This window comes from Pagrus major, chromosome 23 (assembly GCF_040436345.1).
Source record: "Pagrus major chromosome 23, Pma_NU_1.0".
Taxonomy (NCBI): domain Eukaryota; kingdom Metazoa; phylum Chordata; class Actinopteri; order Spariformes; family Sparidae; genus Pagrus; species Pagrus major.
Genome location: NC_133237.1, coordinates 8399872 through 8412040, shown reverse-complemented (window position 1 = coordinate 8412040; position 12169 = coordinate 8399872). Strand labels below are relative to the sequence as shown.

Sequence of the window (12169 nt, the reverse complement as noted above, 5' to 3'; positions counted from 1 at the left end):
CTGTCTCTATGACTTCTGATCCACAAACATTCACAGAGTGGACATCGGACACCTTCTGACGTGTTTTTCTATGCTGTTACTCTGTCTTCTGTAATTTACGACACATCTGGATGCTATCTGGTCACATTCCATTCAAATGGCCTCTGTATTCTTCCAGATTTCAGACCATTTCTAATTAACCATTAAGTCAGTATCTCACAATCTTATTTCTAACATATTAAGAAACAGTAAGAGAAGCTCATAAAACTGATCTTTCTCCCGTTTCTCTACGATTAAGATTGACTGAGATCAAATTTTAATGTTTAATCTGTACTGTGTCCGGTGGAACCACAGCACCTCCTGATGGTGAGTCCTGATACAGTTGGACGAGAAATATTCTGTTTAATATGTTCATGGTTATAACCAGTAAATGACTCTGATATGTCTTTGTTTTAACAAGTATTAAGCTGAATATGTATAATTAATGTTTAATCACGTCATAATCCTTTTCATGATAGACAAAGTACATCTATTGAGCCATGGTGAGAATCTGTGAGAAGGTGAAGCACTGTTTTGTAACGTTTAAATCTTGGAGACAAAAGCCGGTAAGCCCCGCCTAGACACGCCTCGATTTGCAAGTAATAAAACGGAGAGATCACGTCTCTCGGGGCAGTTTAAAAAAGTTTTTTTTAGTTTACAGTTCAGTTTTTAGTTTTTAGTTCAGTGTTCAGTTTTTAATTTTCAGTTTTGTTTAGTTTAAGTTTTGTTTAAGTTTTTCTTTTGTAACTTATTTTGAAGCTCTTTACTTTACTTTGAAACACGCTCCAAGACAGCGATCTCAACAGAAGTGCTCACGCGTTGATTTTTCTCATTTTATATTTTTCGCAGTATTGATTAGCTTCTTTTATTAAGTTTGTACCAGAACGAAGTTCTGTTTTAATTTGTTTTATACCGTTAAGTATCGTAACCCGCTTTTGAAGAAGTGAACTTAATTTAGATTACCTTGCATTAACTAACAACGGAAGATCCGCCTGATCAACGTATCATCCTCAGTTATTTTATTCAAGAAGTTAAATCTAGTTTACAAAGTCAGAGCCTGAGAACCACTCGAAGAAACGAAGAAGAACATCTTTATCACAATCATCATCGACACTACAGCAACTTGCTGTGTCCGAGACCGTGCAAGCGGTTTCCAACGAAAGACAGACTCTTTGACAAGCCCCCAGCGCTCGCTAGCGGTATCATCCCGCTGGGCATTGAGCCAAGATCTGCACCGGATCGGTACGGGACCAGCTGCCCTCTTCCTAAGACAAAGGACCGAGGTGCCCAACCGACTGATACCGGACGAGCTGACCCCCGGCCATTGGACCGGGACTGTCAGCTAGAGCTGCAAATCACCCGAGGGAATCCGCCGCCGCGGACCCCGCAACACTGCTAAGAAAGTAGGCTCTCCATCACTCACAACAGCTGGATTCACACATGATACATGAGATGGTCTATGGCTCTGATTCATATCTTTAGCTTAAGAGAAATTCGGTTAGGGTTTTGTTAGTATTAAAATTACACCCGTAATCTTTAAATGCTTCAAGCTAAATCGTAATCTCACCATCAGCCTATATTCCACTAATAACCCATTACTTAGTTATTTCACTTTTCCTGTTACCTGTTGTTATTCATTTAAATTGCCATTTCATTTATCTAACCTGAATTATTTAGTCAATAAACATATTTAACCGTATGTCGTTGTCTGTGCAGGTTTGTTTTTAATGTGGAGAACCGATGGATATGTGTAGAATTCACTGCTTCATATCTGAGATTGAATAAATTGATCTGAAATTGATTAGAATTGATACAAGTTAAACTTGTCCAGTTGAATTTGATTAATTACCTCCGGATTATTCAAATAGACAAAATAACGGAGGTGGTGCCCCATTAACGAGTGTTTATTATTAGTGTATCTCCTACAGAGGGATAAAAAGATAAGGGAAAAAATGGTCAGAATGGAAGTCGTCTCTGTCATATTGCCCTGTTATGTTTTAAATTGCTTCCAATAAAGAAAGTTAATATAAAATTCAACTGATCTGGTTTGGTTGTGTTTGAAGGGTTGAAGCCTAATCCTGGCTTTGAAAAACTGTTTCCCACAAACAGTAACACTGACTTCACACACAATATCAGTCTGAGGAAACAAACTGCATATAAAAAGCTTACTGAGATTGCCTGTGTGACTAGTGACTGTCTGAGACTTTACTGCTGCCTTCATTCATTGTGATCTGGGACTCAAAAATACACACAGTCAGAGAAGATGGCTATAATTGGTTTTGCACACGACGGATAAATGTCACAGAAAAAAGACAAGATTGGAGACATAAGTGACACATGGTATGACAACGTAGATCGATTTACAGAACAAACTGCTCCAGCAAAATGAGGAGCAGAAGAACTGGTCAGAATAATTTAGTTAATTTAGATACTGTATACAGTATATTGATGGTTCAGAGAAACATCAGAGATGTGGGTATGATGCCTGTGTATCATCAGTGCATTTAGAATGAAGAAAATGAAAACAGATTTTTTTTTTTCTCATTTTATCTTTAAGTGGAAAATTGAAAGAAAAAAAACAACCAGTCGGGCAAACTGATGAGCAACAGACCAGCAACTCCTTTCTTCTGCGAGGTAAATTATTGTTTTGTCAAAGGAGTCTGGTGGCTTAGAAAGGCTTCAGTTTCCTGTCAGAAACAGCTACTAAAGGCAAGATGCTGAAAATATTCTAAATATAGTGTACACGTCTTTGGTTGGGCCTTTTTTAGGTGTATTAAATATGTTTTGCTGCAGCCCCTGTCCACAGCAGTACATTGCTTAGCTTCTACACTCGTACCACTGCTGTTTCTCCAACACTGCTGGGTGCATGCTGACCGCCATCTACGGTAGGTAATACACCGACTATGGATAAGTACCTCATACAACCCCACTTGAATAATGATGCCTTTAAAATGTCCCATGAAACTCTGACAGTACGCTTGAAAGAATTAGAACTGAGGCTGAGAGTAGTACGCAATAGAAACAGGAAATGACATTGAACTGTCACCAGGGACTTGAGTTCTGTCCAATCACAAACAAGAAGTGTTGTCCCACCTTTATCATTATATCAACTGTTGTGTTTTCCAAAATGTTTTTTTTTTTTGGGACTGTTGTGTTTAAAATAGTTAGTTCTGCATTTATTTTTATGCAGAGGGGAAGAATGTGTGTGTTCGTGTTAAACATGTTTATCTGAAGCAGAATTCTTGAAGTGTTCAATGTTATAAATGTCCAAATGTTTTAATTTGAGTGCTGCTGGTTTGACTGGACAGTCAAACAGATGAAGAAGAAGAACCTCTCTTTCTACCAGACAGTCACAAACCAGCATTATTATTGTACCATAATTCACCGCTGCTTCTTACCACATTCTGTTGGACAACCAGCCAGCACTTACACACCTCAAGACTCAAGAGACTCAAGGAAGTTATATCTTAATCAAGAGTGAGTCTTTTTACTGGAAAGATTAAAAAATGTTGTTCAATCCATTTGAATGTGAAAGCAAAACTGATGATGATGCACTTTGTTCAGAAAATAAAGCTCAAAACTGATAACTTGTTCCCCTTATTATTACACTGTATTATTTTTAGAGAGATTTCAGCATGCTTCATCTGACGGAATAAGAATAACTAGACTTATATAAAAGAGAACGAGGTATAAACAAATACAATATTTTCTATAGAATCTTAAGATCAATGAATATTAATACTAACAAAAATAAGACATTTTATGAAATACAAAAAAGTGAGCTGTGGCTCTGCTGTCTGGTAATGATTACAGTCATTACAATTATATACAAAGAGTTCTGGCTGTACAGACATCAGCCTATAGGCTGCAGCTTTATGTCTCAAATAGTCAAAACCTTTACTGTCATTTACTGAAGTATTCCAGAGTTGTAACCAACTACATTTGCATCAAGCACCATACTTAAGTAGAAATTTGAGGAACGTGTACTTTTTTTTTCATTTTATCCAACTTATACTAGTCACCTTTTTAGATTACAATTTTTCATCCTTTATGGGTTAAGGAAACCCTACTTTTTAGCAATGTTTTTAAACCTTTTTTTCCCATGATAAACACAAGTGGACAAGCTAGCACTAGTGAACCCTGAACATGCGGAGCAACCACAGTGATATGAACCCTTTGTCTTTGACAGTCACCAAGCTGAAAAAAGGCAAGGTATTAGAGTGTTACTGCAATTACATTTCATATCTGAATGTGTTCTTTAAATTCATAACATCAGACCAGACAACCTCTCTGTCAAGCTGCATTCTTAATCATAGGACCAAACTATAGATATCAAACTAAAAAAATTACAAAAAATAAGAAAAGGAGGTTGATTAAATATGATTAAACTTAACATGGACACTCTTAATCTAGAAATAGCTGACAAAATGAACACTATTTGTGATTTTGGGTTATATAATTAAAATGTACTCGATTTAGTTTGTAGCAGGTCTGTGACATATTTTGTGAAAAGAGACAATCTGGTCTTTGTTTGAAGCCTTTATTTATTTCAGTTCTGTGTATCAATATACCACAGCAATGACAGGAGAACAATTAAAGAAAAAGTCAAAAAGTCTATTCCAACATGGGCATGATAGAACATTTAACATTAGATGCAGATAAGTGTAAGATTATCGAAATACTTGAGAAAGATAAATCATCAAATTCTGGAAAGGAATCATTCAACGTTATACAAAATAAAAAGAAGATTTGAAGAATAAAATGTTTTATAACAAAAAAAGGATGAGTTTGACAACAGATACAGCTCAGAAGCCAATGAAACACTTCTGTCAACTTCTACAACTCTGTCCCTTTTCGTGGAACTTAACAAGTCTCAAAGAAAAGTTTCAGGCCTTTTTTTAAATCACCATTTCAATCTCAGAACATCTACTTTATGACTCATCCCGTCAGTTATGTAAAATATTTTGTTATTACATTTAAAGAAAATATCACCAATTTGTCTTTTGACAAAAATTGTAATCTAGTACAAGGAAAAAAAAAACAATGTCGACATAACAAGCTTTAAATGACAAAGTGTAAAATTATTGAAATCTCCAAAAACTTGACAAAGCATCATCCATCAAATGAAAAAATGAAGAAAAAAATGTTTCTGTTACATGTAAAAATGATTTTCAGATGAGTTGGACAACAAACACAGCAAAATAATGAGAATAAGAAAAATAATTCCATTCTTTTTTTCAACTCGATGTCAACTTGTTACAAGTTTTTGTCTTTTCATGGAACTCAACAAGTCTCAAATACAAGTTTCACACTTTTTTATAATCAACATTTCATTTATTCAATCTCAGAACATCCTATCAGTTATGTCAAAACATTTATTTAGTACATGTAAGAAAAATATCCCCACTTTTCTTTTGGATAAACAAGGACAAGTCTAGACTAGAGTAAATTAAAATAAAGTATCATTCATTAAAAAAATTCTCAAAAAAAAAAAAAAAATCAAATGAATTATGAAGATGAAAATGTTATTGTTACATGTGAAAATGATTCTCAGATTACTTGGACAGCTAAAAGGTGAACAAAATAATAAAAAATAATTCCATTGTTTTCAACATATGTCAACAAGTTCTTCTCTTTTCATGGAACTCAACAAGTCTCATACAAATACAAGTTTCCTGTATTTTCACAATCAACAACAACCTTATGACTCATCTTATCTACCCGTTATGTTACATTGATTCTCTCATAACCCCCAAAAGAGTCAACAAAAGTTAAATTCCAGAGATATTTATATAAAACTCTTAAAGTAATACTAAACATGTTGCTTGTTATGACGCTCTTAAAATGAGGTCTGCATTACAGAAAAAAGGTGACTGTTTCTTATTTCAAATGAATTACATTATATACACAGAACAATATGCCTTGTCTCAACATCTTACTCTTTGAACTTTAAACAACTGTAAAAAGAAAATGTCAAGCATCTTGTATAAAAAATGATGCATCTCAAATGAATATTTATATCTCATATATATTTCAGCATACAACTTAGAATGGTTTCATGTCATGTCTGAGATTTTTAAATGAAACTAAAAAGATGAAACAAAAGTCAAATCATAGCTCACGTTCCTGTTTGTAGTTGAATGAAAATATGTACAAAAATATGTCCTACAAGCTATAGATACTCCTTTTATACCTTTTATACTGGATACTGATACTGCTTCTCTCAAAAAGATTGTTTTCCTTTAAATATTCACATAGATATTTTATGCATCCTTGTCATCTTGTGAAGTAAAAAATCAAACAACATAATTAACATAATTGACTGTTCTGATCTGGCTCATACTTTTAGATGTTAAAATATCTATTGATCAAAATATAATTAGGTGCTGTTTCAGTCATTTTTTAAAGGCTTCAAGGCCGTTGTTGCTCTCCTTTAATCAAATCAACAAGTTGTATCTCTTTTGAAAAGTTAAATTCATTTTGGGCTGCTGTTACTTTGAGGAGATCTCAGCTGTTTTTTGGGTCACTGCAGATTTTATATTTCACCCAGACTTTCAATAGCCTCTTCTTTAGTGTGTGTTCTCCACTCACTGGGAATTTCTCCTCTGCCGTGGAATTTTAATTTATAGTGGTCTTCAAGCTGCTGTTGAAACTGACACACAAACCATTTCCAATATAGCAGTTTAGACTCATCAGGAGTAATCGTCCATGTAGCATACTCCCCTCCAGCCTTTGGATACTCTTTATAAGGAATACTTTCCTCTGAATCATGATGAGGGTGGAAATTTCGATCACTTGCTACTAATGTTGTGCAGAAATCAATGACCAGTTGATCTGTGTTTCTGGTGTGCCATCCTTGAATCCCAGAGGGTCGGTGAAAAGGGACGTTGTGTTTGTCAGGATTGTGATCAGCCAGTGTGTTGGTACAAACAGCTGCACAGAATGGACACTTTACCCAGCAGCAGTCACACAGCTGATCAATGAGGATTTGATCAGGCGTGTTCCTGAATTCCTTCATCTTATCCAGTGAGAGGCTGCTCATCTCCATCACGATGGAGAAGTTAAGTCCTTTCTCGATCTCTTCTTTAAGAAAGTCAAAGTTGTTTATGTCGCTGAAGTTTTGACAACAAATGGTGTCGAATGTTAGGTGATTGTTCAGCAAACCGGAGAATTCCTCCACCCACGTGTCTGTGTCTCCTCCCTGAGTTTTGATTTTCTCTGTTGCATCAAATAAAGCCCGACTCACAAGTTGTTTGATGTGTTCAACATTTTTCTTGAGTATACTCTGTACTTTATCTCTTTGTCCTTTGAAGATGTACTTCTTTACTTCATCTTTTATGAATGCCTCAACTTGCTTCCTTGGGTTTCTGATGTAGGTGATAAAACCATCAAAGTCCTGTTTCTCTGCCAGTGACTTTAACACATGTTTCTCTAAGTTCAACTTGTTCCCATTGAATGCTTGGACGTTGCACTTCATCTCTCCAGAGAAGTCAATAGCAGTCTTGTTACAGACAGCCTCAACAGTGGAACTCTTCAGTTTTTCACAGATCAGTTCTCCAAACACAACAGCAGATGAACTTCCTTTACAGAAGCTTCTGAAAATGTTGTAATATGGCTCTTTCTTGCTTTCAACATGAACATGTACATCGTTGCTGTCTTTGAATTTCTTGTGGGACTCTGTCAGCCAACTCTGTGCTCTGTGAAATACAAACAGCACAAGATCGACTGTAAACTCCTTCTTCAGAGCATATTTCCTTGTTGATTCAAATTCTGTCACCTTTTCTTTTGCGGTTTTGGCAACTTCTTGCAAATAAGCTGGATTGTAGCCTCTTGTAGCTACAGGTTTGCTTTTGATTGCATCAAGGGACTGTTGTTCAACATCGTCAATGAGAGATTTGATCTGTTGCTGTTCTTCATACGGAAAACGTCCCTGAAACCAAGATGAAACATATTGAACGACTTTGTCTTTAACATTAGACATTTTTTCCCTACCGATTCTGTCACTCTTCTTCTCATTGTCTTGTTGACTTGTGTTATGGCGAGCTACATATTTACTGTAATCGCCAACCTTTGATATTGTTTTGTAGCAGCCACTCATTTTGGATTTCTCTGTGAGAGCACGTTCAAAACCAAGGACTTGAAGGATAGCTGACTGATCTTCTTCGTAGTTGATGTCCTCAATAGGTTTTATATCAGCAGTTAGTTTACTGCACAAGTCTGTCCAAACTGTGTTGAACTGCTTTCTAAGTTCCTCATCTTTTGTTGCCTTGCCTTTTAACTGATGAGCGAGATCTTTACTCTTTGTTAGCAGCTTGTTCTCAAACTCTGTTTTCTTTTCATCGAGCTTTTTACAAGCATCCTTCTGCTGGATAATTTCATCCAGTTTTCTTTTAACTCCTCTCACTTGATCTTCAAGAAACTTCTCGATTCTAGTTTCAAAACGGCCTCGCCACTGAACCAACATTTCTTTGTCTGTTTTATCATTAAAGTAGTTTGTCATTGTGTCTGTGATTTCTTTATATGGTTTGCTCATTTCTTCATTAAGATATGTGTCCTCAACATTGGCAAGTTTTCCATTTTCTATTCTGTTGTAAAGCTGGTTTTCAATGGTCAACATGTTGCTCCTCAGGGTCCAGGTCCAGTCCCCATAGTGGTCCTCAAGTTTTCTGTACACTGCAATTTCAAGTGTGTTTTTAAAACTGAACACAAAGTTTTCGTTCAGCAGGGCATTCCACAGGTCATGAATTTTACTTTTGAACTGTTCCAGAGTAATCCCTTCAGACTCTGAAGCTTTAGAGAGGATGAAGGTCTTCAGCTCTTGGATGCTCTCACTGTAACCTGGATTTGGAGGAGCCATCGGTGGACTTCCCTCCCACAGTTGGGCAAAGTACTTCACATCTTTTTGAACATCAAATGCAATGACGTTACTGAAGCACTCAGCATCACAACCCTCCTCTTTGGCTGCAAGTTGGGCCATCTGGTCCAGTTTTTCTTGCAGGCGTCTCTTTCCATCCATGTTCATCTCTGCAGCTGCAATATCTGTGACATTCTGATGAACAAACACACAACTTGGAGAAAGGTTAACTTGCTTCATCCTCATGAAAGCCTGAACAACAATCTGCAGAACATCTTGCATGTCAGCTGGATTCTCTCCAAAGATGTTGATCAATGTCATGTTTCCCAGACCAACAACAAATGTTGCCAGTTCATTGTCGTGGTGAAGAGTGGTGTTACCTTCCAACTCAAGAGCACGCAGTCCTTCCGTGTCCACCACCAGAACGTAGTCAAACTGAAAGTCTTTCTTGATCTCCTCTGACACTCTGACCAGCTGCATGAAGGCACCCTTGGTGCACCTGCCAGCACTCACTGCAAACTGTAGCCCAAACATGGCATTCAGCATAGTTGATTTTCCACTGCTCTGTACGCCTAAAACTGACAAAACAAAAACTCTCATGTTGCCCAGTTTCTTGATGACTTCATCTAAAAGACTAGAGATCCATGTTAAAGGCACGTGACCTGCATCACCATCCATCAGCTCCATTGGGTGTCCTGTTATCATCAGCTCTGCAGCCAGCTCAGGGTATTTAGACCAGTCAGTCTGTCCACTCGTTGGTGGTTTCTCCAGAGATTTATGGGCTTCATAGATCTGTCCCATTTCTCTAAACATGTGCTCCAAGCCAAAAGTTGCTGATTGTAGTTTTGTTGATATTTCTTCAAGCTCATTTTGCTCCACTTTGAGCTGATCAGATTTGTCATGCTTCTTCTTCAAAGCCAAGACCTCAGACCATTTTTCATCATAGCTTTGGAGAATTGAAGAGAGATCGTCTGTGCAGAGGGCATCGATTAAGATCTGAGTCCATTTCAGGAAATACTCTCTGTCTGTTGATTTCAAAGATGAGAGGCTTTCAATGAACAACTTCATCAGCTCACTGCAGGAAGTTTTGCATTGTTTCTCCCGTATTTGCATCATTTCATGTTGCTTTTTACATTTCTCCTGCTCGAGATGTCCTGTCAGGTGATACAGTTTTTTGTTTTTTTTGCACCACTCATGCCAAAGTTGGCCTTGACATTGGAGAAATGTATCTTTGACCATGGAAACATCCACCTTCTTAAAATCCACTGTTTTCAAAGCAGCAGATTTCCCTTTTTGGCAGAGATGGTCATCTTCATCCACTCTGATTCCAGAGACCTCAGCCATGGTTTCAAACTGGAAGGATGCATGTGGTCCAGACAAAATGTTTCTAATGATCCTTTTCAGTTCTTCAGAAACATCTGACTGGCTTCTGTCCTTCAGACCCATTCTGTATTTTCCCTTTTTCGTCTCAACAGTATCCAAATTTCCATCAACAATGAGACAAATGAGAGGCTTCTGAGCCTTGTAAAGGGCTGAGATAACTGCAGTACTTTTGTCACCTTTATCCAGAGTTGGTACAAGAACAACATTGACTGAAGATTTTTCAGTCAGTATGTCACGCTGTTTTTCATTTAACAGAGCATCACCATGAAGATTACAGAAGGCAATGCAGTCAGTGAAGGCATCACTAGATTTTCCAGCAGGACAGTACCAGGCAATCTCTGCCACTCCATCCATCAAATGGCGAGACTTTGTGCTCCCTGGACAGTTTCTGTGGAAGAAAGTGTTGTGACGGTTGTTGATCAAAGTGCTCATCAGCTGAGATTTAGATTGAGACGGTGAACCCAGACGGAAAAATGACACCATGGGTGTCTCAGCTTTGCAGATGGGAATACTCTTCATGGTGACAATGTTTGAATTATCTTTGGTTTGAGTTATCTTCCATGTTTTTGTTATTTGTCTGAAAGTCCACAGAGAACATTCAATGTGCTTTGAGACTGGGTCAGGAACAAGCAAAGGTACAGCGTACTGACATTGTGACAACTTTGTAATCATGTTCTGTTTAAAAAAGCTGTCTGAGCAGTGAAATACTGCCATCTGAACGTCCATTGGATGCACATGAGACTGTTTTGATTGATCAGAGTCTACAGTGGTGCTGAAAAAAGCATCTAAATCACTATCGTCTGTCTCAGCACTGTCAACCTCTGGAACAGGCTTTGAATGGCTGACCTCAGGACTGTCTTGTCTTACAGTAATATATCTGGCTCTGTAGTCTAACATCATGAGCCTGTGAAGAAAAGTATGAGCTAGATCTTTCTCACATGTCTCATGGTCCTGTTTCACAGGTGGACCTATCTGAAGAAAATCTGCTGGTGAAAACTTCTGTTGATGTTTGTCTTGAAGTTGAAGTCTGCCGAGCAGTGTTTCAGTTTGTGTGGGATATTGTTTTTTGTTGGTCTCTTCAGAAATCTTCTCTGACTGCTGTAAATAAGTCAATAAAACTGTAGGTAAAAATTATACTGATGTAGGATGGGATATAAAGTAATTAGTTCTAAAGATCTTGTTAATAAAATTAGGAGTCTCTTACCTTATCCTTGTTTCCACACAGATTCATATCTGAAGTACCTGCAGCAGACTAATTAACTTCATCATCAAAGGGTCAGAGCAATGTGCTTTTGGACCTTTTTTTCATTTTATCCTGTAACATCTGGACTTTTATAATCTAAATCAGTTTTGATTGTGACAGTTTCATGTTATTGTACTATTAAATAAGTCAACAAAATCTTACCGTTCTCTTCGGTTGCAGATGGTACAGACTTGATTTCAGACTCTCCTGCTACTGGTGTGTTGTTGTCATTCTTCTCGCAGTGTTCAACATCAGCAGGTTTATCTACTGGGTCACACTAAGAAACCAAATTATTATTATAACACACAGTAGTACCACCAGAAATAAAATCAAGGAAAGCAATATGCACAAACTAAACGCAATCAGGTTTGTAATGTAGTGAGAAAAAAAGTTCTTCTGGGAAAATGTTTTCAACTCATCCATGTGTCTAACCTGGAGATCCATGGAGTCAAACTGTTCAAGTCTTAACTAAAAACGTAAACAGCTCCAATCATCAGTTGAAGCTCTAACTTTAGAAAAAATAGGTGGCATTAAACATAAATACTGCTGTGAGTACTGAGGTTGAAAAGATCTCACCTTCACGTTGGTTTTAGCTGCACTCTCCTCCTCCTCCAGCTCCTCTCCTGCAGGATAATGTAACAACAAGCAGATCACAGGATTTAAGTTGTCAG

The 12169-nt window shown here is 37.3% G+C and overlaps 1 protein-coding gene across 1 annotated transcript; it reads right to left on the bottom strand.

Moving 5' to 3' along the window:
• Window positions 1-5552: 5552 nt before the first annotated feature.
• Window positions 5553-11174, bottom strand: LOC141020230 (interferon-induced very large GTPase 1-like). Its single transcript, XM_073495310.1, has one exon. It carries the CDS (start codon window positions 11153-11155, stop codon window positions 6554-6556), a length of 4602 nt encoding a protein of 1533 aa, XP_073351411.1. The 5' UTR covers window positions 11156-11174; the 3' UTR covers window positions 5553-6553.
• Between the last annotated feature and the right edge of the window lie 995 nt (window positions 11175-12169).